Consider the following 27,984-nt stretch of genomic DNA (forward strand, 5'->3'; position numbering starts at 1 on the left):
ATTATTTGCTTAGTTGTTGTCTTTATAGACTTAATTTTTTTGTTACATATGTTATTTGTTTAAATAGTTATTATACTATCAAAGACAATTTAATAATTGGTTGATATAAAAAGATTAAATAACTAAAATTCTTTAAGTGCAAAAATGAAAAATGGTTAAAATAGCCATTGCAATTTTGGTTTTATCTTTCGTATTTGTTTGCCTAAAGAATGATTAAACTAGTAAGAATAATTTTGTCAATTTATATGCAGTTAGGATGATTAGAAGTCTCATTTACCAACAAGGGAGGTAAATGATATTTCTGAAACTTTAAGGATACTAAAGTGAAATTAGGTAAAACCTCAAGGGAGGTCTCTGAAATTATTCCAATTTTCAAAAGTCGTTCTATCTTTTCTACCCAACTCTTCCATCCTTTGGTTACAATTTCAAACCCCAGTTTTGCATTGCCTGACAACTTCTCCTATCCGGCATTTCCACAACCCCCTCCTGCAACTTTTTCCCAAGTAAACTAGGAGTGTATGATGAACTTGACAAAAGATCTATTCTCACTTTACAGTGAAAGCAAAGTCATCTTTGATGGGCAGGCTTCCCAAATCCCCTCTTCGCAACTCAAGCTCCAGTTCCAGGACATCTTATTCAACCCCAAGTACCCCATTGGTGCGGATCAATTCTTGAAGAGTTCGAACAATTCAGTTTCTCCATCAGCTTCCATAACAGACAGCTCCAGCATGACATTGCATTACGAAGACTATAAGGGCCATCACAAGGCCTTCAGTGAAGAAGATATAAAGACTCTTGGGCGCATTTCAGAAATATTGACCTCCAGAAACGAATTGGCGGATTGTGTTCAGATGTATGTCGAGCGTCGAAAGGACGTGGTCAACACGGTATTTATGAGACTCCGTGAGAAATTGAATGTACAAACCGTCTGTCATTTTAATTGCTTGGATGAGTTGAGTGACAAAATCAATGGATGGATACAAATAGCCAAGTTTTGCATAGCCACCATTTTTAAATTAGAAAAGTGTTTTTATGAGCAAATATTTGGAGACCTGGGAACATCTGAGGATACTGCTGCTAACGGCCGTTTTGTGTCCATAGTAGTAGGGGCTGCGGCCAAGTTGTTTGAGTTTCCAGACTCTCTATTAGCCCGCCGCCGATTGCCCCAGAGACCAGACATTTTGATGCCCTTTTGTCTAGAACTCACCAATCTAGTTCCACAAGTGATTGTATATTTTGACCAAGATGTACAACCGGCGAAAGCTATCTGCGGCCTTGCCACTGAGATTTTGCTCCGACTGAAACAGCAAATGACAAAGATCCTTTCTGTTACAGAGAAAAATGTTCTTCGTGAGCTTTCGACGATGCCATTTCCTGGGGGAGGAATTCACCCCTTAACTAGACACATAATTCGTCACATTGACCTGATTTATGTTCACAGGAAATCCTTAAATGACTTGGTGGCTAGACCCCAAAGCTCCAATGATCGAGATCCTCCTGAAGTACTGGGTTCACATGAAATGGATGAAAGGCCAATTTCCATAGAGAGCCATCTAACTCGAGTCATCGAGTTTTTACTGAATAACTTGAAATTCAAGTCCAACTTCTATGGACAAGAATCTCTGGGTTGTTTGTTCATGATGAACAATGTTAACTCTGTTTCTGAGATGATTAAAAGTTCCGAGGAGTTGGGAGAACTTATTGGCACTCGCCTGCGGATGAAATTAAGAGAAAAAGTGGAGCTGGCAAGGACTGATTATCTCCATACAAGTTGGGGCGAAGTCTGCGATTTTTTGAAAGGTAAAGGATTAAAATCACATTCAAATTTTGATTTCTTTCCTGGAAGGTCTACGAGAGCTGTGAAAAAGAAGTTTAGGACCTTCAATCGTATGTTTGAAGATATACTTCAGACTCAAGAAGGATGGATGGTACCAGATCAGCAGCTGCGGATGAAACTTCTGTTGGATAAATGGCTACAACAATGTTAACACTATTTGCTTGAGTCGTGCGTAGCACTGTCCTAAGAAACTATTTCATAAAATTGAAATGTTTCCCCAGGATTAAACAAGCCTTCTTCTATTTATTGCGAACAAGAAAGACAAACTTTCTTCTTGTTGCAAACTAGAAGGACCAGAACTAGCAAATTAAAACCAGCAGATATATATATATATATATATATAAAAGATGAGAACAGAATTATCAGGAAGAAATCAACTAACAAAAAATAAAAGAGAGAGAGAGAGGGATAGAGCAGCTATCAAAAGATATTAACTGAAGCTGCTGGGGTGATTTTCTGTGAAAGGAATGGGTCCTATTTATAGACTTCAGAATGGGGTGCAACCCTTCTCACTTTCGATGTGGGACAAAGACTGCAACTCTTTTCACTTCTCAATGTGGGACAGAGAAAGCAATACTTCTCATTTTTCGATGTGGGACAAAGAATATTTTGAAATACTATATATTTTACAACAATCTCCTTCCTATTTCAAAAAATTATTTGGATAAAAAGAAGAATGTTAAAAGTACTCTGCTGGATTTGGTTGAAATGTAATTAGTTTGGTGTCTTTTAGACTATGAACCAAACATAGATTGATAAAACATGATCTACAAAGTTATTGGTGAAATATAAATTTCTATGAACCAATAACTCTTGATGTATGACAGAGATTTTATCAATCACATTGCAACCCATAATTTGCTGTTAACGCGATTTTGCGCTTTTAGGCCGTGCGCCTGCCTGGTTATTTCATGAGAGCTCTAAAGATTTGACCAATGAATCTTATAGGAGCGGCCCCACTCCACTCTCATATAGGTGAATTCATCAAGTGTATATTGCTTTAACTACACCTCCCTAATGGGATATGAATTCATTAAGAGTTTTAACTCATCCTCACAATTACTCAAAGCACTTATCTCTAGAGGGACTTAAATTTGAAGTGTTTTACTATCAATATTGACTTGTTATTACCCATATGAACCTACTTCATGGGATCACCAATCACATAGGTTGGGTTACCGTCTCTATTGACAACTTGTTGGTCGAAGTCCCATTTCTTTCGTAGTTTGAAGAATCAATTTTCTTCCTACGGGTTTAGTCAGAGGATCGGCCAAATTCAACTCTAACTTTACATAATCAATGGAAATAATTCCATCTCTAAGCAGCTGCTTTACGACATCATGTCTCAATCTCATGTGTCGACTTTTACAATTATACGATTTATTTTTAGCTATGGCAATCGCTGCTTGACAGTCACAATGTATGGACACAGGAGGCAACAAATCCTTAGTTGAAGGAATATTAGCTAAGAAATTTCTCAACCACTCGGCCTCAGTCCCTGTCAGTTCCAGAGCTACAAACTCTGACTCCATTGTTGATCTAGCAATGATTGTCTGTCTAGCAGATTTCCATGTTATTGCACCACCACCAAGGGTGAACACATAACCACTAGTGGATTTCGTATCATTTGAATCAGAGATCCAATTAGCATCACTGTAACCCTCTAATACAGTGGGAAATCCACTATACAGGATACCAAAATTCATGGTACCTCTCAAATATTTCATCAGTCTGACTAATGCAAACCAATGCTCACGGTTGTGATTATGAGTATATCTACTCAGTCGACATACAGCATAAGCTATATCAGGTCTAGTGAAATTCATCAGATGCATCAGACTCCCAATAATCTGAGCATATTTAGACTGAGCAATTGGGTCACTATTATTTTTCTTTAATTGAGTGTTAGCATCATAAGGAGTACTCACAGGTGTCACATCATAATTTTCAAACTTCCTAAGAAGTCTCTCTGTATAATGTTCTTGAGACAACATTATACCATCACCTTTCCTTATGATTTTAACACCCAATATTATTTTGGCTTCACCCAAATCTTTCATATCAAAATTAGAAGACAAAAAATATTTAGTACTATTTACAATATCTAGACTAGTACCAAATATAAGCATGTCATCCACATATAAACTGATTATCACATATTGATCATTTATAATTTTGACATATACACATTTATCCACTTCTATAGACGAAAATCCATCTTTCATCAATACTTGATCAAATTTCTCATGCCACTGTTTAGGAGCTTGTTTTAGACCATAAAGAGATTTAATTAGTTTGCAAACCTTATTTTCTTGTCCAGGTATAATACATCCCTCAGGTTGAAACATATAAATTTCTTCTTCTAAATCACCATTTAAAAATGCTGTTTTGACATCCATTTGATAGAAGCTAAAGCAAATAAAACTCGAATAGACGCAATTCTAGTTACTGGTGCAAATGTATCAAAATAATCAATATTTTGTTTTTGAGAAAATCCTTTTGCTACTAAATGAGCTTTGTACTTTTCTATAGAGCCATCAGAGTTATATTTTCTTTTAAAAATCCATTTGCAACCAATAGGTTTTGCACCAGGAGGTAAGTCTACCAAAATCCAAGTTTTATTTGACAAGATAGAATCAATTTCAGATTTAATTGCTTCTTTCCAAAATTTACACTCAGGAGAAGAAATAGCATCACAGTATGTTAAAGGATCATTATCAACAAGAAAGGTTTGGAAATCATTTCCAAATGAAAATTCTTTTCTTGGCCTTTTGCTCCTTCTTAATTCCTCAATTGGAATAATTTCCTTATTTATTTCAACAGGTGCATGAGAAATTTTACTAGATAGTGGAAAAATATGTTCAAAAAATTCAGCATTCTTTGTCTCAATAATTGTATTACAATCAAGTATATCACTTCTTAACACAAGAAATCTATATGCAGCACTATGTTCAGCATATCCAATAAACATACAATCAGAAGTTTTAGAACCTATTTTCCTTTTCTTAGGTTCAGGCAACAAGACTTTAGCAAGACACCCCCAAACTTTTAAATATTTCAAATTTGGTTTATAATTTTTCCATAACTCATAAGGTGTTTTGCCAGTCTTTTTATGTGGGATTCTATTTTGTAAGTGACATGCAGATAATATAGCTTCTCCCCATAAATTATCTGGATCATGAGAACTAATTAACATAGAGTTCATCATTTCTTTTAACGTTCTATTTTTCCTTTCAACTACTCCATTAGATTCTGGTGAATAAGGTGGAGTTATTTCATGTATTATGCCTTCCTGTTCACAAAGGTTATCTAAAGTTAAATATTCTTCACCCCTATCTGATCTAATTCTTTTTATCCTTTTATTAAGTTGATTTTCTACTTCAGACTTATAGGATAAAAAGGCATTATAAGTATCATCTTTATTTCTAAGTAAATAAACTTTGGTATATCTAGAATAGTCATCTATAAATGTGACATAATACCTTTTCCCACCTCTAGTCATTGTTTGTTTTAAATCACCTAAATCAGTATGAATTAAATTTAATAATTCAGTTTCTCTATGGACAGTTATACAACTTTTCTTTGTTATTTTAGCTTCTGCACATATTTCACATTTGTCCATATTATCATTAATACCAGAAATTAGACCACATGATTGCATTTTCTTTATATAACCAATATTAACATGTCCCAATCTAGCATGTCATAAAGAAATGGAATCAACAATATAAGCAGAAGAAGATGCATTTTCATTGATCACATTGGAAATATTAAGTACAAAAAGTCCCTGATTACAATAGCCTTTCCTTACAAACACATTATTTCTTGTCATTACAATCTTTTCAGATTCGAATGACACTTTCACCCCAACTTTTCCAAGCAAAGCCACAGAAACAAGATTTGCCCGAATATTTGGAACATGCAGCACATCATTAAGAGCCAAAGTATTTCCTGAAGTGAGTTTCAATAGTACTTTGCCCTTACCCAGAACTTTAGCAGTTCGTGAGTCTGCAAGGTAGACTATTTTTTCATCATCCCCTATTGAAGTATAGGAGGAAAACGCTTCTCGATTTGCACATATGTGCCGAGTAGCCCCAGAGTCTATCACCCATTCTTTAACATTAGCTGCAATGTTCACTTGAGAGATGACTGCAGCAATTATTTCATCTCCTTCGGTTAAATTAACCTTAGGAGGATTACCATTTGCTTTGTCACCTTTATTGTATCTATACAGGGCAGCCTAATGTTCTGATTTTCTACAATAATGGCAATTGCCTTTCTTTTTCTTAAAGTTGGGAATATTAGACTTGTAATTGGGATTTTTTTTTTTGGTCTATTATACTGGGACTTATTGGCTTGCACATAGCTACAATACACATCAAATAATTCATTTAAGGGTGTTTGTAAAATAGAGTGTCGACATACCTTATTGGCATATTGCCACGACTTTTGTATCTTGACATCTACAGTTGCAGCAGGTTGAGATTCTGTCAGTGCATAGGCCACTTCATGAATGTCGAGTAGAAAACGTAGTGCGACTGCAACTGATCCTGATGCAGGTTGCGAGGTGTTAACATTGTCAGATGCCATAGTTTCTTAGATTGTTGGATAAATGGCTACAACAATGTTAACACTATCTGCTTGAGTCGTGCGTAGCACTGTCCTAAGAAACTATTTCATGAAATTGAAATGTTTCCCCAGGATTAAACAAGCCTTCTTCTATTTATTGCGAACAAGAAAGACAAACTTTCTTCTTGTTGCAAACTAGAAGGACCAGAACTAGCAAATTAAAACCAGCAGATATATATATATATATATATATATAAAAGATGAGAACAGAATTATCAGGAAGAAATCAACTAACAAAAAATAAAAGAGAGAGAGAGAGGGATAGAGCAGCTATCAAAAGATATTAACTGAAGCTGCTGGGGTGATTTTCTGTGAAAGGAATGGGTCCTATTTATAGACTTCAGAATGGGGTGCAACCCTTCTCACTTTCGATGTGGGACAAAGACTGCAACTCTTCTCACTTCTCAATGTGGGACAGAGAAAGCAATACTTCTCATTTTTCGATATGGGACAAAGAATATTTTGAAATACTATATATTTTACAACAACTTCTTGAATGCATAATGGTTAAGCTGATTCCGGCCTACAATCAATTTCTTGAGCAGTTGAGCCGAGTTCACAAAGTGAAGAATCTGAATGGGTACATAATATATTCTGTCAAGGACTTGGAGACCAAGGTGCTAACTATGTTTCAGAATGAGTATTGAAGACCGAAGAGTTGGTTATTTATCCTTCAATTCTATTAGATGTCAATTTGAAAAAGTTATACGCACTAGCTATTGCAATGTAACTCTCTCCAAATGAAAATTACTTTCTCCAAATGAAAATTTGGAGAATCCTTAAATCGTGTGTACTGTGTAAGAATGAGGATCGTGGGTTAGAATGAGAATCCGCTATACGTCTTTATAGTAACAGAAGTCGCAAGGAAAGTTGAGGATACGAAGATGGTGCAGGAATTAGAGGAAAGTGTAGGGGAAGAAATGAAAAGAAAAGAAAAGGGCGGAAGCAAAGATAAATCAGATAAAAAGAAGCAAAACAAACAAAAGAGCTTGAAAGTAATGATATGAAGTTTAAGTATCCTTGAAGTTATATATTAATGTGTATATTGAAGAAAAATGAGTAGCTAGATTACATGAAAGTGAAGGAGAGAGTTTGTCAGGTGATTCAATACCCTACTCCTTTGAGTGAAGTACAGGAAACGCCTTTGAGTTAGGAATTTGAAGGCGCTGCTTCTGTGTCACATCTACTTCACGCGTTTGAGCGAGGCATCTACTCATAGCCGGAATCTAAAGGCCAAGCTTCTCTGAGCTTAAAAGTCATGCCCATACCAGGATGCTCCTGTATTTCTTAAGGTTCAGCAGTTTGCGTGCATAAAGATTTGCGTTAGTCCTGTACAGTTTTCCTGGGGGTAATCACGCTTTCCGTTGCTCTACTCCATTGTCTTCTTACTTTGCTTTGCTCTATTCCATCGTCTTCATTTCATGTGGTCAAAATGCCCTACCAGCATACCTTTTGGCGAGTACATTTTACGCTTTTAATGTTTATGACGGTACGTATTGTTACTTCGAAGATGCCTTATTATATTTTTTTTTTTACCAAGCAAGTTAAGACTTTTGTGGTAATAAACTAACCCGAATCCTTATTGGAACAGGTGATATCTTGGCATTGTCTCCCTGTGCTCTTATAATCACCTAAACAAAATACAAAATACGACTAAAAGAATTAAGTGATAAAGATAAAGAAACTTTATAGTCGCCTCTTATTTTTCCTCTTCTTCACATATAAAGTTAATCCTAGGTCCATACTAATCGATTTGGAATCCAGTGTTATGTTTAACTTAGTATAGCATTATTGTTAAATTTAAATCTATTTTTCAAATACAATGCTACATTAACAAACTTCCAAAAAAAAAATTTCAAATACAAAGCTGCGTCAACAAACTTCCAAAAAAATTATTTTTCAAATATAATGCTACATTAACACACACTAAAAATTCAACACTACATTAACACACTCCAAAAAAAAATCCTACTTTCCAAATGTAATGCTATATTTACACACTCCAAAAAAGGTATCTCAATAATACTTCATATACAATTTCAATACACTTGACAAAAACACACAAGAAATAAAAAATACTAAAATAAATTCTATCACCTCTTTTTTCTTCCACCCACCACCCATCCCCTCCTCTTTCCTCCACCGCCATCACTGTCCCTTGCTCCTCCCTCTTCCCTTCTCCTTTTTCTCTATTTTTTCCTTCTTCTTCCTCTACCTCCCTGCTTTTTCCTCCCTCTTCCTCTTCCTCTAGGACCTCCCTTCTTCTTTTTCTGCCTTATTCCTTCTCCTTTTCCTTATCATTCCATCCTTTTCCTTCTCCTGCAACCTCCTTCCCTTTCCCCCTCTCCTTCTCTCACTTGAGGGTCTACGAGAAAAGGAGGAAGGGGGGAGGAGAATTGGGGGAAAGGGAGGAGCGAAGAGAGGAGGGGATGAAGAAAGGGGAGAGGGGTTGCAAGAGAAAGGGGAAGGGATGGGATGAGCGCTGCCGGTGAAGGAAGGAGGAGAGAAAGAAAGGAAGGCAGAGAAATGAGATAAAGAGAGGGGGTTAAAAAAGAGGGTGGAAGGGATGGGAAGAGAGCTACGGAGAAGTAAAAAGGAGAGAGAGAAGGGAAGGAGAAGGAATGAGATGAAGGGAGGGGGATAAAAAAGAATGGGGAAGGGAGGGAAGGGAAGAAGGGAAGAGGGGTGAGAAGGAAGAGTGAAGAGGAGAAAGTAGGAGGATGAAGGGAGAAGAGAGGAGTGATGGTGCTGATAGAGGAGGGTAGAGGAAGGGATAGTTTTGGTATCGAAAATCAACGAACTTTTAAAAATATTCTAATAGAATTTTAAATTTTAAAAACATTCAAAAATATATCTACGGATACAATGATACAGTGTAATTTGTGAAAAATCGTCTTAAAAAACACTTCATCCATTCAAACTATTTTTTCTTTATTCCTAGGCCCAAGGGTAAGGTAATGGCAACCCAACAAGTAGAAAATTTATTTTAGCGTGCAATAAGTTCGTGGCATGTCTAATAGTTAGCCAGTCCTCGGGTTAGATTTCTTTTTTTTTTTTTTAATGAAAATACTCCAAACAAGACCGTGAAAACTTATTTAGAGTTATCTTGACTGTCTAGTAAACATACATGCATACATTTAACAAAGGTTGTGGGGTGGTTATTTGTTCAAATTGACGGTTTCATATTAGTCAAAGACTAAACTGCTGGCTTGCAATGTTAATTTATTGGACCGTAATAAAATCTCTCTTTAGAGTCACAAGACGGTTTATTTTGAAGTAGTATGATAAGATTAGATCTTACATATCACCTGATAAAAGGACAACTTTATCACTTCGAACCAATTCTTGCTCTGAGGTACACTTATCACAAACGAAGCACTCAGTTACCAAGATTTTGGAACCAGACTTGAACAAGCCCACTGCTTCCAGTGATCATCTGTAACGGGAGGAACCAGACTTGAACAATTGTCGAGCCCGAAGAACTGCAGGTTGGCGGGCTAATGGAGAAACAGTTGTTTGGAGCCCTTTGTTTGTTGAGGCCCCAATTACCAAAATTTTGCAGTAAGTAAGGTTAGGGTTTTTTTTTTTTGAAGGAAACTGTAAGGTTAAGGTTGAGGGAGAGACTCACACATCATCCAATCGCATCTTAACAGGGCTGACATAACTCTACATTATTCTATTATCAAAAAAAAAAAACTCTACAGTATTCTAGAAGCAGAAAGTCGCACGTGTATCCTAACAACGTGAGCCAACACAAATACCCAATAGCAAACGCAGCCATATTCAGTATTTAATAACCGGAACCAAAGCAAATATCCAAAAAGCAACAGCAGGCAAATTCACTACTAAGTAATTCACAGTTCAGCGCTCAGCCGTGAAAGAATGGGAGTGGAGAAGCAAGTCGTAAGGCCCGGAGGGGGACCCAAACCCGTTCCCGGTCAGACCGTCGCCGTCCACTGTACCGGTTTCGGTAAGTGCCCTCCATTTCCAAACCCCCTCCCTCTCTCCCATTTGCACCTTTGCCTTTCACGCCGTTAAATTATTAGTGGCAGTCTGTTTCATATGATTACCGAAGAATACTTTTAATTTTCCTAATAATAAGAATATGTTGTGTATTTGCAGGAAAGAACCGTGATTTGTCTAAAAAATTCTGGAGGTAATGACGCATGTAAAAAATTATTTTTAAAATTTGTGATTTTTTTTTAGTACAATTATTTTCAGCATTACTTGCTTGTGATCTGAAATCCTTGTTAATTATAGCACCAAGGATCCAGGGCAGCAGCCGTTTGCTTTCCAGATTGGCCAGGGGAAAGTTATCAGAGGTAATATTAATCATTATTGTGCCCCGTCTGTTAATTCTTGTCTCAGAAAGAAATTTCCTTTGTAATGATATCCCATTGTCTGTGTTACCATTGTGGAGTAGCTTATAAAAATTGTTTTACTAAATTTTTGATAAAAAAGGAGGAATATTTAAGATATTCTGCTGAATATTGGTGAGGACTGGATAGGCAGATTAGATGACTTAGCTGATGTTAGAGTGTAGAGGTTAGGAAAATGTGCGGAGCCACAGGGACTGGTTTTAATGGTAAAGATGGAAGCTTTAAATCTCTAATAAAACCCAGCGAACATTTGAATTGACCGAAATTCCAAAAGGGATGTGAATTCGAATCCCTTACAGTGTAACTATCATTCTTAAGGATATTTTTCTTGAATTATTGTCCTTTTTCTTTTCTCTTCTTTTTATTGGGGAGCGGGATTGTAGTGCCTTTTCTCATAAAATCTATCAGTTTTCTAGGCTGGGGATGGGGAGTTCTTTATGTTGAGATTAGCTTTGTCACCCAAACAGATTTTAGTGTTTCTTCCTTGCCTGGCTGAAAGATTGCTCTGACACACCAATTTGGAATGATAAATTCATTCCATGTTGCGGCAATCTTCTGATTATTCCAAGTAATGTTGGTTGTCCTATATGACAGAAGAGTTGATGTCATCTATCTTAGGCACAATGTATTGAATTGCTTCATCCAAGAATTTTAGCTTTTTCCTTAGTTGCCTTGCTTGTTCTCTCCTATGCAGGATGGGATGAAGGTGTACTTGGAATGCAAGTGGGAGAAGTTGCGCGCTTAACGGTAAAATCATAGACCTGAGTTGTTTCTTGCTTAGCTTTTTACTAGTAAATAAATGTCATTTGCTAAGAACACCTTGTAAAAAAAAAAAGCAGCTATGAATGAGGATGTTATGATGTGTGTCTGGTAGAGCAAAGCTGAATATCTGGGATATTATAGTAAGACAAGAATAGAGAAAAAGGAGAAACCTTTTAAAAGACGGTTTTGTAGCCTCCAAGCTGACTACCAGATGCACCATTGCTAATATCTTCTGCTCATAATTTTGAGCTAATAGAGCCATTAGAAAGGCTGATCATGGAAGTGTTGAGAACGGTAGGTATCTTGGGAACGAATAACAGAAGAGGCTGTGGTACTGCTATCTTTGTGGGTTTGAGCCAATAAATTTGCTTTGGACAAAATAAGTAAATTTGTCCATTTATTGTTGGTTTTGGATGAGTGCCTTAGGATCTATAGGCTTCTAACATTCCATAATCTATCTCCCTGTCTCCAAATTAACTACGGTTTTGCAACAAAAGTAGCACCTAAGATCTCCTATTTAACGAGTGTTCACTAGGCATTTGTTAACCAAACATTTTCTCTTAAAACCATTTTAAATTGTTTTACCCAGTCTGAATTTCAATGCAGTATGGTGACTGTTTTTTCCTTGCATAAATTGTTCCAAATTTATGCAGTGTTCCCCCGACTATGGTTATGGTCCTAGTGGTTTCCCAGCATGGGGCATTGAGCCTAACTCTGTTCTGGTTTTCGAGATTGAAGTATTGGGTGTTCAGTAATTAGTGGCTCTGATGCTGCGGGTGGCCGATGGTAGACATCTGATGTAGAGTCCTTCAGCAGTGGGTGTTAGTTAATTATAGTTTGTATTTTTATCTGAATAAAAAGGCTTCGAGCTCTTCAGCCTGCCGCCCGATGTAGAATGCTTTAGCAGTGGGTGTTACTCTGTAACTGGTGCCGAAATTGCAGCCTCCTCTCCTCCCTCTCTCTCTCTCTCTCTCTCTCTCTCAGATTAAAAATGGATATTATGGTTTCCTAATCGCTTTATAGTAGTACTACAACGTTTTCATACGACTTTTGTTTTCCAGCTGTGAGCTCGGATCTAAATCATCTGTGGTAGTGGGTAAAAGTGGGTAAAAGGAACAATCTTCCATGATTGGTCAAAATACCTCAACATTTTGACATGATCGACGAAAATTATGAAAATCAGATTTTGATGCATGTCATGTGGTGTGCAACAATTTGAACCAAACCACTGATTATTTCATATTTTCAGCTAGAAGCATCTCCATTTTCAGGGAAATTTCGGTACTTTTTGCCCCGCAATCCGTATTCATTTGAAGTTGCAGCTCATTTAAAGCAACAAAACATAAATGGCTTTACATTTGGTTGGATTCCAAACGTTAACAATCATACCTGCAAGTGTTACCCGTGTACAAAGATGAGTCTACTCCTCGGCTTTCAACTTATTTATTAGGTTACAACTAGTGTTTGATGACTAACTATCATTTGTTAAATTGAGTAAGGGAGTAAAGTCTTTCATTCCATCAATCTTGAATGCTGTTTGGATTAGAGAAGGAAAAGGAAACCATTAGGTTGTAGTTATGCTTTTATCCATTTCAAAGCCAAATCTGTAAAAGGCAGGTTTTTATCTAAAGAGAATTTTAAATGTTTTATTAATCTTTTTGTTGGTTTCCTTTCTTTCCAATTTTGCTTACTTCTAGATCGAAAGCCAATCAAATAAAGATTAACAAGTTCTTACCCCTCTCTTGTCCTCCTTATTCTTTCCCTTCCCTCCTCAAATACTACTCCAAACATGACAAATCTTATTTCTCTATTTCTTTTCCTTTCCTTTCACTTTTATTCCCTCAAAACAAACAGAGCCTTTGTAAAACACCTTTAGTACAAACTCAAAATTAGTAACTTTGATGTTTTAAAAATAAGAAAATTAACTTAACCATTTTATCATAGATTTTAAACGAATATGTTGCAAAAATTCAAAATTACATAACGTATAAAAAGTTAAAAACACACTTAATAAGCGTGCGCCTAAACAATTGAATTAAGCAGCTAAAAACTTCCAATGAACGACAAGTGCCAATAGATGAGACAAAGTAGAAGCAGGAAAGGGGTAAAACCGTCCTAAAATTTCTTATGCACTATCACTATATATTCCAGTTCCCCCGTTCTTCCCCCACTCAGACAAATTTTCTCCGGCGTTCCGCTCAACTGTTCACTTCATGTTCTTTCTCTCCACTCAAGCGCTCTCTATCTGGCGGGCACGATCCATTTGTTCTTTTGGATCTTTCCTTGTGTAAGTCCTTTTTCCAACTGTATTAACCTTTTTTACTGGTCGGATTTTCCACCGGTTCATTTTTGTCTTGTTTAATCCTTAAATCCTGAATTCTTGATCAGTATCCTGAATTCTTGATCGGTCAATTCATAAAGTCCTCGTCTTTTTATTTATTTTTTTGGGTCTTTTGTCCGAAAAAAAGTAATTCTTGTCCATAAGTCCGAAGTACGTTTGCTTAGCCAGCTTTTCTTAGTACATGAGTGAAATGCTTGTAGGCTTAACAATAAAGATGGGATTTTTATTTTTTTTCTTTTATCGAAGTGTCTCTGGTCGATCTTTTCTCCTTATGTCCTACGATTAATTATGAATTGAAAGTTCAATGATTTCATGGGTTATGTTTCTTTCCTCGATTACTAAGTTCACTGTTACTTACCTGAGTTCTTTGAGCTGTTTCATGGAAATAAAGAAATTAAATAGTGCCATGTAGGCTAAATTTCTTTTTTCTTTTTCTTTTTCTTGTTCCCTTTCCTTTTCCTAGTTTTTCTAATTCTTCAGCGTTATACTTCATTTTCATGCACATAAATAGGGAAATTCAACTTCCAATGCCATATTAGTTAATGTTCTTTCTTGCTTATATGTGAAAGGCATGCGTACTAGTCTGAGGATCATAAGAATCCATTATGTTTATCCCACTCTACTTGAATACTGCTGTTCTTATGTTTGTTGATCATTTATATATTGCAGGTAACGGGCATGTCGCACTACTGCTGAGGCTATATTGATCTCACCTATAAGTGAACAATATGCGGTGGATTAGTTTGTCCATTGATGTGTTTCGTCAAGTTATCTCCTTGAATTTGTGTTGTAGGGTTATTCTGTAAATGATCCCAGTTGTCTTTATTAAACCATAATTACCTCTTGATTCTTTTGATCTCGTTTAACAAGATTTCAATGGGGTCCAATCACTTCTCTTTCATTGCTTGTTATATCTATATGATCAGCTGAGAATTATTTATGGTCTTAAGCAGTTTTAAGTTCATTCCTCTGACACCTCGTCTCTTGCCAGTACATCTTGTAGTTCCTTCAGATTTGGTACACTCCTCGTTTTCTTATCTTTTCTTTTTGCTTTGGTCCTATCTTTTGTTCTAGATTTCTATTTCTATTGTCGTAGTCTTGTGTAGATTTTGAAACTGATTCAAGGTGCAAAAGAAGTTATGGTGTGCCAAGCAGCAAGCCAGACAAGATTCCGGGCTTTAAAACATGAAAATGGCATAGCAGGGACACCAACCATTGTAGTTAGGGTGATAGCATGCTTTCAACCTTTGCAAAATTGTCAGGTTGGTTCAAGATTGTGTTAGGGTGCTTGCTAACGCTTTTCAAGTTGTAGTCTCTTTACCCTTTATGTTTTCTCTTTGGATTTGTGTTTTCTTAATGTGGCAGGTTTTTCTCTGTACTTGATAATGATGGAGAAGTTACTAAATCCTACTTGTTTCCTTTTGGATTTCTGTAGGCTGAGTACTTCCGTCACTTGCTTAAACCAGTTACGTAGATTGATATTACTTTTTCAATAGTACGTGAGGCTGGAGTTTGAATATTTTGATTCATTATTTTGGTTTCTAAAAGTGTGGACGTTGAAGATTCATTACAATCAGTTTTCTGGTATGGTTTTTGACATCTTGCTGCTGTTCATCTCCATTGCCATTTATTGCTTGGAATTTTCTAAAATCTGGCAATTTTATGTCTCAGATTATTGAATTAGCTGGATGTTTACAGCCTACGATTTTCAGCATTCTCAGCACCATTATCTGTGGAATTCTCCTCGCTCAAATGACAGTACTGCAGTTCCAGATACAGGGACTTCAGCTTTTGGGCTTCTTCATTTTAAAACGGGCCAACTTGATGGAGGTCGGGGACCTTTCCAATGGTTGCCTCCTCAAAAGGAGAGCTCGTCTCCCACAGCAGCTCCACATTTTGAAGAATCTCAACGTGCTTTTGGTCATGGACATGGTGTCGAACCTACATTCAAGGATGTATCTGCATCCGCTCATAAGAAGTTTCTCATTTTTGATCAATCTGGGGATCAAGTTAGATTGATCTCGAGATCTTTTCGTTCACCTTACCAAGATCAGATTATCATGCCCATGACACCAGTTGATTTTCACGATTTGCAAGGTGAAGCAGGACAATCACAGATAATGAAGCCTCCTCCGCATACTGAGCACCATGTAAAGAGTGAAGGAGGTGACATGCGTGAGGACACAGAAGAAATCAATGCGTTGCTCTACTCTGATAGCTTCCCTGGGAATGATGATGATGTTGATGGTGAAGATGATGACCTGACTAGCACCGGGCATTCACCTTTTACAATCATAGGTGGCATCGAGATGCATGAGAAGGTTTGGGAACTTACTGAGGAAGTTGGTAGCACTGATGGTTCAACTAAAAGGCATAAATTGCTTGATGGTGGTTACAAGAAATCATCGTTAGTGGACACTGCAGATCCATTGAAATTGGCTAAATTTTGCAATGATGATAACCATGTGGAGACAAATTGTGCCAAAGGTGGGGACCTCAATGAGGAGATGGACTCCAATATCAACACAACGCAAAAGCGGGCCAAAATTTGCAAGACGTTGAGAATTCTTGAAAGTATAGTTCCTGGAGCAGAGAATAAAGATCCAATCTTGATCATTGATGATGCAATAAATTACTTGATATCATTGAGGGAGAAAGCTGAAGCTTTGGAGCTTGGCCTCCCTGAAGTGCAGTGCTCCCGTCAACAGTAGTACATTTCGGGTGCTTTTTTACTGAGGCAGTACGATCAAGGGATAAGTTGATCTTGTCTTTTTTGACTGAAAGTGATGGATAGGTGGTTTTTGCTGTGTGAAGCTTTTGTGATCTTGTTAAAGCTATAGTGCAGTTTGCTTTAAAAGCCAATAGAGGAAAAGCTTAATGAGGTGTGAAAATTTTATCTTTGCTTACAGGAGGTGAAGAAAACTGGGGCTATAATTGCCGGGTAGAAATGATTGTTCATATGCTTTCGGGATTGAAAATAGCCAGAATTTTGAACGCATGGTCTAGGCAGAGAGGTGGGCTGTGCTGTAAATGAGGACCTCTTTTGCCAACATGTTGAAAACACAATGGATTAAGTGCACGCGCATTTGCTAATTTGGGTCCCACCTTCCACTCTTCACCTCCATCTTGTTTTCTTGATTCTAAGCTTTGTTATTTTTTTCCCCTTATGTGGCTTTCAAAGAAGCAGCTAAGATGTTGGGCTGAAGCAGCAATGAAGAGAGCTGAGAGTAGAAAGGGGGGCCCGGAAGATTCATCATGAATGTCTGATGCTCATCCATGACCAAATCTTGTCTTAAAAGGCTAGTGCTAGTATGTTTCTTTAGTGAGCTGTGCAGAGGATTTGTGCTTTGCTGCAAAGAAGAGTCTCCTGTAGGCCGTCTTCATGAGCACGTGGGCATCAATCTTTAATGCAGGATTTTATTTGTATGTTTGGTCGAGTACAACAATTGTTTTGGGTGGATATTGCAATGTAATCCTGGTTATGTACTGCCTATCTGTTTGGATTATGACTTTTGGCCGCTGCCTGTTGTTTGTTATTATTATTTTTCCCCTTTGACAGCAGTGCTTTTCGGTCTTGCTATGCTATAATTCAACTTAAATTGATATTTCCAACATTAACCCACTGCTAAACTGTGCTGTATTTGATTTGATTGCTACATTAGAGAGGATAACCAAATCAAAGGACCCTTGCTGCTGTGGGAGGAGTTGGACGACATTTTTCTGGACTGCGTGATTTCCATTGAAGAGAGAAGACTTGCGAGTGTGTGTATGTAGGGGAGGGTACAAATAGTTGTCAAAATGAGAGAGTTGAACCTTGAGAAGGAAAAGGGAAATCCAACGGTTTATAAGGAATTCGTAGTCGAAAATTTTCCCTACGAAGGAGGGTTGTGGGGAAATCAGAGTCGAAGCCCATCAAGAGAAGAGAAGAGAAGAGCACGGCCGTTCTTTCTCTTTTTCAGTTCTCGCTGCAAAGAATTGTACTTACCGTTCTATAGAGTTAGAGCACGGCCGTGCTACTACCAACCTAATGAGGTAGCCAGCCAAGCATGGTAAAGAAGCATTCTTTTGTCAATTGTTACTTCTACCTTTTAATTAGAGTATTTGCATTTTACCAACTTTACAGTAGTATCTCCACAAGGGTGAAGGGGCCAAAAAAAGAAGAAGTGATTTTATTCACTTTTTTGGGTTTTCCATAATTGTCCACGCACATGATTAGTTGATCGCTGTGCTTCCAATGCAGATTCGGCCCGGCTAAAAGCCAGAGAACAGCATCCAAATGGATAGCCGTTGGGGCCCAAAGGAGCTACCAAAAACCCCCAAAGAAAACGAGGGTCGAAGTTGTCTATAAGGTAGTTTGATTGGTTCTACTCGTCTTGTCCTTTGGTCTCTTCACTTGAGTTGGGATATTCAATGCTTGCTGATTTATGAAAAAGAAAACCGGAGGAATATTTACAAATTTCAGATTGATTACTCAGCCAGATAACTCATTTATCTTTCTCGTATTGTTTGGTTTACTATACAGGATTTTGTGTCTTCAGCAAATTCTTAGTGCCAAGGCATGTGCTGATTCGTATTAAAAGTCAAAGTAACAAGTATCTGTAAGCGTAAGATCCATTCATATGGATATGTCCATGCTTAATTTAGTGAATGGTAATTGATATTCTGCGTGCTGACTTCGGCATTACGGTAGGACTGTCTCCAATATATTAGTTTCTTGGATACTGTATGATACCCTAACAACTTTGTCTGGCTTTGAACTATTCTCATGATATACAATTAGTGTTCCATTGATATTCAGGAAGGGTAGGAAGAAACAAAACACTAAGCTGATGAATTGTTCCTTCTCTGCAATTTTGTGTGCAAGATCGAATACTTGGTCTTATGGAAAAACTGGACAACAACTATGACAACCTACATGGAGAGAGAGAGAGAGAGAGATAATGCCCCTGATAATCCTTTTTCCAATCCATCCAGGTCCCAGTGTATGCTTGCCCAATTGCTTATATGCTCCACATCAATGGAATGAAAGATACAAATTGAACCTGAGAATTTTCAAGACCTTTTCAGCCTGAACTTTTTCTTGATACATCCAAAGTCGATTCATTGAAAACATGTAATGTGCTTTTGCGGGAAAAATGATAAAGATGTTCCACTCGTGCAACTAAATCATAATGCAGAACACACTCAAACAAACATGGCAATTGCACCACAACCACTCACCCAAAGACAGAAGGATCAAATGTGAAAGTTCCTAAGATAATTCCTGTGAAGAAGAAGGGAACCTTTGGAGTACTCCTAATAAGAGGAAAAAAAAGAAAGACGACTACAGCTATAGGAATACAAAAATGAAATATAGGGGGATCAAGTTTATCAGGAAATATCTTACTTCTTCACTTCCTTAGTTCTCAAGAAACGGAATTTCTCCACCTTCTAGGTGCCTTTTTAGGTTGTTCTGGATTCGAAATCTGGGGTCCATCATCATGGTTTTCCAAATTTGACATCTTGGTGAGCTTGCCTAGCTTTTTCCACCCTGAGGTCCATGCGAAAGTTTGCTTTGGCTTAGCCATCTTATCGAACTGTCTCTGTAAGGTTTCAAAGTCGTTTTGGAGTTCCAAGTACTTAGCCTTGACTGTTTCAAGCTCAAACTTGAGAGTGTTGATGTCCTTCTTGGCAGTTGCCCATCCTTCTTGAAATGACTGTGGCGTCCCTTCAAGCAATGTCTTACGGGTTGACACCATTGGCTGGTAGTGGGATTCTCCAGCTTCCTTGAGGGAGCTACTAGCTATTGCATTGCTTATCTTCACCTGTTCAGAGAAGAGAACTTGCACTACTACTCTTAGAGGAAGCCGTTCATTCTGAGCAGCATGCATGCATGCATCAATTGAGAGCTTCTGGCAATCCATTACACGGCAAAGCCTCTTCCTTTCATGCTCTGATAGTGTTGGATGGGCCTATCAATGCTTCAATGCGTTAGATTCCAAGTAAACTAACTATTTGGATGAGCTTCATTATATGCAATATTTGAAACAAATATATGTAAACGGCATATTGAGCATTATTATGAAGGCACATAGTGACTCGTTCATAACTTCTAATTTTGTGTTGTAAGTTGTAAATTTTTTCATCTGAAATTCTTCTCTTTGATCTTCACAATGCATGATAAATATTGACGTTTGTTTTAACTTAGAATTTAAAGATTTTGCAACTATTCTCTGGCCCTGTCTTCCTTCTATACTTATCCATTTAACATAATTCTTAACGGATGCATGCTTTATAAAAAGACCATATTTGCTTGCGCATTGCACACAAATATTTTATTTTGAGGAGCTCGTCAGCTCGAGGACCAACCTGTTTTAACACCATATATTGGTGATGAACAGATCTCCTCACAGAAAATCAATGAATAATATAGTTACTTTAGAAAATCGCGGAAATTAAATTTCAATTACCTTCAGGTAGGAATCAACAGCTCTATATAGTCCATCATCACAGGTTCTTGCTGAATCAGGTAGAGCTTCTGCCAAGACCTGAAATTTCGTTAGGGAGAGATTTCTATCTCTGGACACCTCTGTTAGATAACTGTCAACCAGCCTTGCCACTCTCATCTTAGCATTTGGATTTGTACCCCTTTGGGGTGCTTCAGCAAATGATTGTCTGCTAGGACTTGAACTTTCTGTCTGCTCTTGGACAAGGAAATGCTCCAGTAGTCTTTGAACTAGATCAACATCGTATAAAGTTTCACTCTTGTTGTATGAAGGAATGAGAAGATCTGCCAATGTAGCCTGTTCAAACTGCATGCCTACCCTCTTTTCCAATTCAGTAACCAGAGCAGCAGCTACTTTCAACAAGTTTGCCATTCTCAACAGTCGAAGAAGGAAGCTACAGGAAACACTGTCCTTCTGGGGAGGTATTAAGCTAATAAGGCTCTCAATAATCATTCTTTGATCCTTAGCCTGAACAGTTGGTATATCTTCTTTTGTCCCAGCTACAATCATATGGAGCCCCCCTTTCCAACTTCTGTTTATGTCATTAGCGTGGCTGTAATTGCTTCCCTCATCAGCTGCTGCTGATCCCTCCGTTATTAGTCCTGGAAGCCATTTAGCTGCGTAATGCATTATTGCAGCTCCAATTAGTTCATGTCTCATCCCCTTTACCTTAATAGCAGTAATAACACGTACAAAGTGATCAATCCTGAGAATCGAAACATCTTCAAACCACCAATCAGGTGGCACTTGTTGGTTTCTGCTTGGACTGGAATCCTTCATTTCATTCCAACTAGGGCTAGATACTTTTGGGGGCCTCCCTGTATATTGCCATCTTATTCCTTTTGGATTAGCACAAGCTTTCCAAGCAATGGACTCGCTGCATCTTCTGACAATTTGAAGGTTCTCTGCCCATGGCGACAGCTTCTCACTATTTTTAAGTACTAGTATAGAATCTCTCCATGATGACAAAACCACGTAGCTGAGAAAAGCTTCTGTCTTGAATATTAGATTGCCTTCTTCTAAGTCCTCTGTCATTTCCAGGTACTCTGCTGCACATCTAAGGCCAGAGATATTGTTTGCTGTCAGATCAACAGCAATCCCATAGCAAAATTTTGCTGCAAGCTCAAAAGCCTCAGGTCCACCTGGGAGGTCATCTAAAACTATCTTGTTCAGGTCTTCCCGTGATTCATATATGATTCTGTTCAACTTGCCACTTCTAGAAAGCAGAGGATACTTGAGAGACGAGAGAAAGAATTAGTATATCATCTAACCCCAACCCTTTTACAACCGTTATTAGTAATTCTATGTACACAAGTTGAGAAATGAGAAAAATGTTAGAATAGGATGGCAGCTACCTTATGTAAATGGAAATTAACATCTCCAATTTGAACTAAAAAGTCACTTGGGATATCAGTTGCAACATACCTATTTACAGGACAAGCACACCAAACATTATAAGTAACTTGCTTTAACATCAATGATATTCCAAGAAAGAGATACGAGCTTCACCACAGAAAGTTTACGCTTTCAATTTATGCATCTTCTCCTAAAGATACTCACTCACTCGAGGGTTTCACAGGATGATTAACTTGAAGATGAAAATGCAAAAATAAAGATCCAAGCAATGCTGAACAAATCTCAGAGAAACATACCAAGACTGGCCTCTTTGCTCAAAACCATCGGTTTTAAGTCCATGCTTGCTTATGCTGAGAACTCCATTGCTGTAATCTCGCCCTCCTCCGGTCTCGCTTTCCGCGTCCCACATGGTGAGTTGAAGAAGCTCAGAAACTTCAGATTGAATTTTAGAGTTAAGTGCCTTACTTCAGATGAAGAGCAGAGAAAGTGAGATGAACAACAAAACAGAACAAGTAGCTAGAGAAGCTGCATCAATGAGCCAAAAAAGGTATCCCACATGGGGATGCTTGGAACTATCTCCAATTGTCGGCTTCTTCACTGATTTCCAAATGAGTCCTACAGGCTGGGTTGCGATGGGCTGACAACTAATGTTTTTGGAGCACTTGATTTCTTGATTTGATCTCTAATATATGGATATACTTTCTCCAAGTAGCCAGAGTGGGAGACTTTGAGGTTGTGTGCTCTCACTGATTTTTTAACATTTTTTGAGCTACTGTTTCAAGAGTTCTTTAATCGCCCCTTTTACAAACATTCAGGACTGTGCAGGGATTTTCTTTCAGCATCGAACTATTCTTCTGATTAGCAAGTATGATAGGGAATTTTGCATCTTGATGAAATTTGGAATTTGGATGTAATGCAACTAAATGGACCGGACCACCTTCGACCTCAGGGTAAATATATCTACGTAACCCAAAAAATATCTCAAAGAAATAACAAGTCTTTAAGCAAACTCTTTTTTAATTCTCGAGTCAGCCTTCCCTGTTTTTACGTTCGAAAGCTCCATTTATTCTTTTTGTTTCTTCGGGAAGTGTGGGGTATAATAATTTGATGAGCAATAGGCCGTACTATTCAAACTGATAATACGTTAGCAAGCTTTCATTTTCATGCCAATTATTACGATCTGAAGATTAGCAAGGCGCATCTATCTATGGTCAGATTGATGAAGTTTTGATCATTTTGATGTCTGGATTTTTTTTGACTAATGGAGAGTTATTAGTGTTAAGTTGCACCAACGCAGGAGAAATAGAGAGTCACCAAATAGGATGACGAAATATATAGCAGCGGTTATTGTCTTTCACCTTTGGAAGATTCAGCAGTGACAGCCGGGTGGATAAGGCTAAAAAGGAGTACTTGCAAAGCAAAAGAATTTGGCAGAATGCAACAAGGTGGAAAGGCTAGCTGCTCTCTTGCAGTTTTTGAGGATAAAGCAGAGGGCTTCTACAATCAATCTCTCCATCTCAAAAGAACTCAACCCCAAGTTCATAATGAAGAACGCAATATTCAAAAGTGAAAATACACCAGCAACTTTTTCATATAATTTTTAGAGTCGATACTTGTGATGGAACCCTTTGTATCCAATTATGAATAGAATTTCACATCCTTGAAAATTCCAAAATTCAACAACTTCAGCAATTTGCACTATCAAAACAAGTCTCATTTTCTCTTCACAAAAAGATTATAATGAACTATATACACAGATCCCTAGGGTTAGGGTTAATCGTGGCAAAATTCGTCTAGTCTCATCATCCGAAAAGAAAATGACGACTTGATGTGAACCACATTGAATAAGAACGCGATCATGAGCCACTCTCCTGACACATCTATTCCATTCTTTGTGATGATCCAAATTATGGTGAAACATTACACAAGATATGTACTGCACGAGGATGTCAACTGATGCGACGGCAGAAGCAATTTAAGAGAACCAGTTTCATGAACTAATTCCATAATAATAAAGAATCAAGGGTGATTTATGATCAACCCTAAGGAAAATCAAAATTCAATCCAGAATGAAAACACTCAAGAACAACTATATATAGACCCAATACAATTGTGTTAATCATATTGTCAAAAACTGTAAAATAAAACCCTAGAGACCCCTATTCACAGGATACAAGTATTCCAAACGAAAAAAGAAAGAAAATACAATAATGAAGTTAGGAAAAACGATGATGAAACTTCACACTGCCGCTGTTAACTACACCATATGATCCAATCTGCAATTATATAAGCCTCTGCAATCTGTTTTAACACAAATGGTACAGTTCATTAGCTTTTAGTATCTATCAAAAATTAGGGGAGAAGAACAGGAATGAACGTAAGTAGCAATTCTATGATTATCCAAAAAAAAAAAATGGAAATGCCTCGATCTTGTGGTGTCCACCAAAAATTGTTCTATGCTTGTATTGTATTCAAATTAGTTTGCATAGTTGAACAAAAGATTTTTTATAATAGTATTAAACAAAAGATTTACATTATTTTCAATACACAGAACTAGGGGTGTGCATCGAATTCGGTAATTCGGAAGTTTGAATTCGGAATTTTTCGAAATTTTGGTACCTGGTAATTCGACCGAATTCGATTTCGAATTCACCAATTCCGAATTCGAATTCGTACCGAATTCAATTCGGAATTCGGTAAATTCCGATTTCACCGATTTCACCGAATTCGGAAAAATTTATATATTATTATATAATATAAAATTTATAATAATATATAATAATATATAAATTTTATAAATTTTATATTATATTATATTATATTATATAAATTTTATATAATATTATATAGTATAAATTTTATATTACATGTATAAAAAATATATTTATATATTAAAAACGAATTTGAAATCGAAATCGGAATTCGAATTCCGATTTCGAATTGTGAATTCGAAATCGGAAATTCCGATTTGAAAAACTCCATTACCGAATTCGAACCAAATTCGAAATATATGAATTCGGATAATCCGAATTCGATTCCGATTTCCGATTTACCAATTTCGAAAATTCCGAATTCAATTCGAATTCAGTCGATAAATCGGAATTTTTCGATTTTGCACACCCCTACACAGAACCATTCCCAGACATTTGAACTGTCCCGTTCCCAAAAGTTAAAAAGTTTTTAACAGGAAGTCAAGTGAAGCATCTTTGACAGCACTACTTGGCAATTTTGTGCCACAAGAATTCCTCCGCTGACATGCTAAGGTAATTGGAGAAGAATTATATATTAGTTGGTCCATAATTTCCAGATCAGACATTAATGGGTGCTTCAATCATTTCAAACATTTGTCCTGGGGTGCAGTGCATTTCCAATGCGCCTTGAGCTGATTTGATGGTATTACAGCATCTGGAATTATGGTTGTACCATCGAGAAAGCTGGTGAATGGGTCCCTGAGTTGCACAAGTTGGCTTGCGGTGACGGACGCTGTGGAAAAGATTGAACTTATGCAAGTCCCCGCCAATGGGGTCTTCAACACATTTATCGGCCACTGTCAGAATTGATGAGCCCTATCCAGCACCATCCCTTTGCATTAATGACCATCACCCCTCTCAATACTCTAATCAAAAGCCGCCTAATATCTCTGTCCTGCCACTAACCTGCATTCTTCTCGTCAAGGAATTGTCCCCATCCCATACATTAGGGGATTTTTGTTGTCTGTTCATGGAATGGGATCAGAAAAAGGAGACTTTATATAGGATAATCCTCTCTTGACTTCTCGTTTTAACTGATTTTGCCCTGATGGGCGCTTCTCTATGTGATAAAAGTGGTGACTGTGCACAAATGGTATAAATTTCTGTTCATGACTTGATTCTTTAAGCTACCGTTTGTGTGTGAGCAGAAGTATGGAAAAGTGTAGGATTATATTGTTTGGATAGGGTATTATTTGAAATATTATTTGGAATAATTACTGTAGTACTTTTTGTGATGTGATGTATGTGAGACAAAAAGTAGTTGGAAATATAAAAAAGTGGGTTGGAAAATGTGTTTATGATGCAAGCGAAATATTATTTGGGATAAGTTCACTATCCAAACAAATTAAGCGAAATATTATTAGCTAATTTTTTTTTCTCACTGTGTGTGTGTGTGTTTATATCAAGATAGCCGCAAAATTTTCCTGCCATTTCTTCCACTTTTCTACCTTCTCTGTTTGTGCTTTCTTATGTTTTGTATCATGCAAAATCATGAACACATTTTTTTAATTATTTTTTTTATTTTACATATATCACGTAAAAAAGTGTTATAATATTTTTTTGAAAAAATTATTTCAAATAATCATTCATTATCCAAACACGTTCAAATATTTTTAGAAACTATTACTAACTAATCACGTCCTCTCAAAGTATTTTTCGTCAAATAAACATACAAAAAAATTGATTTTCACTTTTCTTTACTTCACTTTCCTACATAGCTTTTCCTCCGATCAAAACTTTTTCTAATAGATTTGTAACTTTCACATATACATTGAAAAAAATTATGTCAGACACCATGCGTGTCATGGAGGTCTAGGAAGAATCTCTTCGAGATTGAATGTACATAATTGACCGAGTTGATTATTTTCATGCATAAGAATACTAGATTACCTAGTGAAAAAGATTGAAAAATCATCACAAACCTCCCTTATTTCTTTTCTATTGCAATTTTTGGATTATTAGATGATGATTTTTTAATTGTCCATATATAGAAAAGAAATTTAAACTAGAAACGACATCTGTTATGTCAATGACACCAAAGGGATATTAAATGAATGGAATTGGGTATGGATGGAATAAAATGAAATAGAGCCACTTTGAGTTTTTGTCTGAAATGAGGCATGGAAAGGAGCCATTACGAAGAAGTTTTGGGGGTTACAAAGAAAGCTTCTTACTCATATTGGTCATGGGTTGAGAACAGGAATTGAACTCTATGAAATCTAATCTCCCATTGTTGCTTAGTAGTTTAGTGGTAGAGCGATGGGCTGTTAACCGATTGGTCGTAGGTTCGAATCTTATTTGGGGAGATTTGAAAGAATTCAGAATAAAGGGGCTGATTGACATTCTCAACTTGCCCCATTTTAAGGTGTACAAAAATAGTGGGCTAGTGAATATTAGGTCATTTATGTCCACAAATGATGATGAATATTCAAAAATTTGTGTTGCAGTTAAATGCATGTGATTTATAAAATTTCTGTGCAAGTGATTTATGATTTTGAGGGCACATTCTGATCCCTGGTGATGATTAGAGTCGAAACCACTTAAATTTTTTTTAACCAAAAGAGAGAGAATTTTAAATGTATTGACATTCACCATCTTAGTAAACTTTGTATGGTGATGAATTTTTGGAATTATGATAAATATTCGTATCATGAAGTGTAGTTAAATTCAAGGCTCTGTTCGTTCCTATGTTCTGATTGCTGCTAAAATTTATTAGTTTTTTTATCATAACAACCGGAGGAAAGCGAGAGTGGCAAAGCGCAGAACCTACAATAACGTATGCCTCCAACCGGACAATATTGGTGGTGAATTAGGGATAAGGCTTGTTTGTGGGACCTAACGATAATTCTAGTTGACAAGATTTTAATTTCGATCAATTCCGTATTTGATATTTGTTTTCCACCTTTGATGTTTCTGGGATGAAAAAAAGGAATTATTACTTTACTTAATAAGCGAACGAAGAGCGAGCCATCATGGGCAGGGATCGAAGCAACATACATTAATTAAGATTAAGAAATGGATGAAAATTTGTCTCTGATGTGAAACTACTATATCTTCAGCAAATATCCAAGAAGGAAAATGAAGGAGGAGAAAAAAAAAAAGAAAAAAGAAGAAGTTTCCCAAACACAAGACAGTTTCAGGAAAAGGTTGATTAGATTGGGAAAGGAAATTGTGGCTTGAATGCCTCTTGACCTTTTCTAAACTGAAGTCTAGAAATTCCAAAACTAATTGTGATCGACAAAACCGAAATAAATGAAAGAGAGATCGACAAAGCAACTACTAATTGTGATTTGACATCCATCAATAAACAGTTACCAAACATTCAAAGAAAAGATTTTTGTGGCTCAGAGATGAGAACGGCAAAGGCTTACACAAAGCTTTTCAAATGATTTGTTTACTTTTACTATTCTTCTAGTAATTGGGAAGAACAACTTGTGGAGTGTTT

General features: G+C 37.0%; 4 protein-coding genes across 8 annotated transcripts; 3 read left to right on the forward strand and 1 right to left on the reverse strand.

Moving 5' to 3' along the window:
- Positions 1 to 521: 521 nt before the first annotated feature.
- On the forward strand, positions 522 to 1,988 carry LOC113728708 (exocyst complex component EXO70C1-like). Its single transcript, XM_027253076.2, has one exon. It carries the CDS (start codon positions 522 to 524, stop codon positions 1,986 to 1,988), a length of 1,467 nt encoding a protein of 488 aa, XP_027108877.1.
- A 7,782-nt stretch (positions 1,989 to 9,770) lies between these two features.
- On the forward strand, positions 9,771 to 12,619 carry LOC113731646 (peptidyl-prolyl cis-trans isomerase FKBP12-like). Its single transcript, XM_027257021.2, has 5 exons — positions 9,771 to 10,436; positions 10,589 to 10,622; positions 10,727 to 10,788; positions 11,540 to 11,592; positions 12,261 to 12,619. The coding sequence occupies exons 1-5, from the start codon at positions 10,349 to 10,351 to the stop codon at positions 12,360 to 12,362; spliced, it is 339 nt and encodes a 112-aa protein (XP_027112822.1). The 5' UTR covers positions 9,771 to 10,348; the 3' UTR covers positions 12,363 to 12,619.
- Positions 12,620 to 13,660: 1,041 nt separating this feature from the next.
- Positions 13,661 to 17,509, forward strand: LOC113731644 (transcription factor bHLH143). Of its 3 annotated transcripts, none has more exons than XM_027257020.2 (5): positions 13,661 to 13,894; positions 14,618 to 14,965; positions 15,045 to 15,210; positions 15,384 to 15,532; positions 15,620 to 17,509. In XM_027257020.2, exon 5 carries the CDS (start codon positions 15,637 to 15,639, stop codon positions 16,657 to 16,659), a length of 1,023 nt encoding a protein of 340 aa, XP_027112821.1. In that variant the 5' UTR covers positions 13,661 to 13,894; positions 14,618 to 14,965; positions 15,045 to 15,210; positions 15,384 to 15,532; positions 15,620 to 15,636; the 3' UTR covers positions 16,660 to 17,509. The 3 variants fall into 3 exon arrangements, with proteins under 3 accessions (XP_027112821.1, XP_027112820.1, XP_071935709.1); XM_027257019.2 differs by having other exon boundaries at positions 15,055 to 15,210; XM_072079608.1 differs by having other exon boundaries at positions 14,618 to 15,210.
- A 1,113-nt stretch (positions 17,510 to 18,622) lies between these two features.
- Positions 18,623 to 22,697, reverse strand: LOC113731643 (root phototropism protein 3-like). 3 transcript variants are annotated; one of them, XM_027257017.2, is made up of 5 exons: positions 22,086 to 22,697; positions 21,789 to 21,858; positions 20,398 to 21,666; positions 19,335 to 19,899; positions 18,623 to 18,990 (listed from the first exon to the last, which is right to left on the reverse strand). In XM_027257017.2, the coding sequence occupies exons 1-4, from the start codon at positions 22,196 to 22,198 to the stop codon at positions 19,354 to 19,356; spliced, it is 1,998 nt and encodes a 665-aa protein (XP_027112818.1). In that variant the 5' UTR covers positions 22,199 to 22,697; the 3' UTR covers positions 18,623 to 18,990; positions 19,335 to 19,353. The 3 variants fall into 3 exon arrangements, with proteins under 3 accessions (XP_027112818.1, XP_027112817.1, XP_027112819.1); XM_027257016.2 differs by lacking the exon at positions 18,623 to 18,990 and having other exon boundaries at positions 19,118 to 19,899; positions 22,086 to 22,696; XM_027257018.2 differs by lacking the exons at positions 18,623 to 18,990; positions 21,789 to 21,858 and having other exon boundaries at positions 19,118 to 19,899; positions 22,086 to 22,692.
- Between the last annotated feature and the right edge of the window lie 5,287 nt (positions 22,698 to 27,984).

The sequence above is a fragment of the Coffea arabica genome, chromosome 2e, assembly GCF_036785885.1.
Source record: "Coffea arabica cultivar ET-39 chromosome 2e, Coffea Arabica ET-39 HiFi, whole genome shotgun sequence".
In the NCBI taxonomy this organism is placed as follows: Eukaryota; Viridiplantae; Streptophyta; class Magnoliopsida; order Gentianales; family Rubiaceae; genus Coffea; species Coffea arabica.

What these genes read in the sequence shown, in the direction of transcription:
- LOC113728708 (XM_027253076.2), top strand. Translation starts at nt 522, where the DNA reads ATGAACTTGACAAAAGATCTATTCTCACTTTACAGTGAAAGCAAAGTC.
- LOC113731646 (XM_027257021.2), top strand. Translation starts at nt 10,349, where the DNA reads ATGGGAGTGGAGAAGCAAGTCGTAAGGCCCGGAGGGGGACCCAAACCC. An exon ending in TTGTCTAAAAAATTCTGGAG is followed by an intron (nt 10,623 to 10,726) that starts GTAATGACGCAT and finishes TGTTAATTATAG; the next exon opens with CACCAAGGATCCAGGGCAGC. An exon ending in CCAGGGGAAAGTTATCAGAG is followed by an intron (nt 10,789 to 11,539) that starts GTAATATTAATC and finishes TCTCCTATGCAG; the next exon opens with GATGGGATGAAGGTGTACTT.
- LOC113731644 (XM_072079608.1), top strand. Translation starts at nt 15,637, where the DNA reads ATGTTTACAGCCTACGATTTTCAGCATTCTCAGCACCATTATCTGTGG.
- LOC113731643 (XM_027257017.2), bottom strand. Translation starts at nt 22,198, where the DNA reads ATGTGGGACGCGGAAAGCGAGACCGGAGGAGGGCGAGATTACAGCAAT. An exon ending in GAGCAAAGAGGCCAGTCTTG is followed by an intron (nt 21,859 to 22,085) that starts GTATGTTTCTCT and finishes TCCTGTAAATAG; the next exon opens with GTATGTTGCAACTGATATCC. An exon ending in CTGTTGATTCCTACCTGAAG is followed by an intron (nt 19,900 to 20,397) that starts GTAATTGAAATT and finishes AAGCATTGATAG; the next exon opens with GCCCATCCAACACTATCAGA.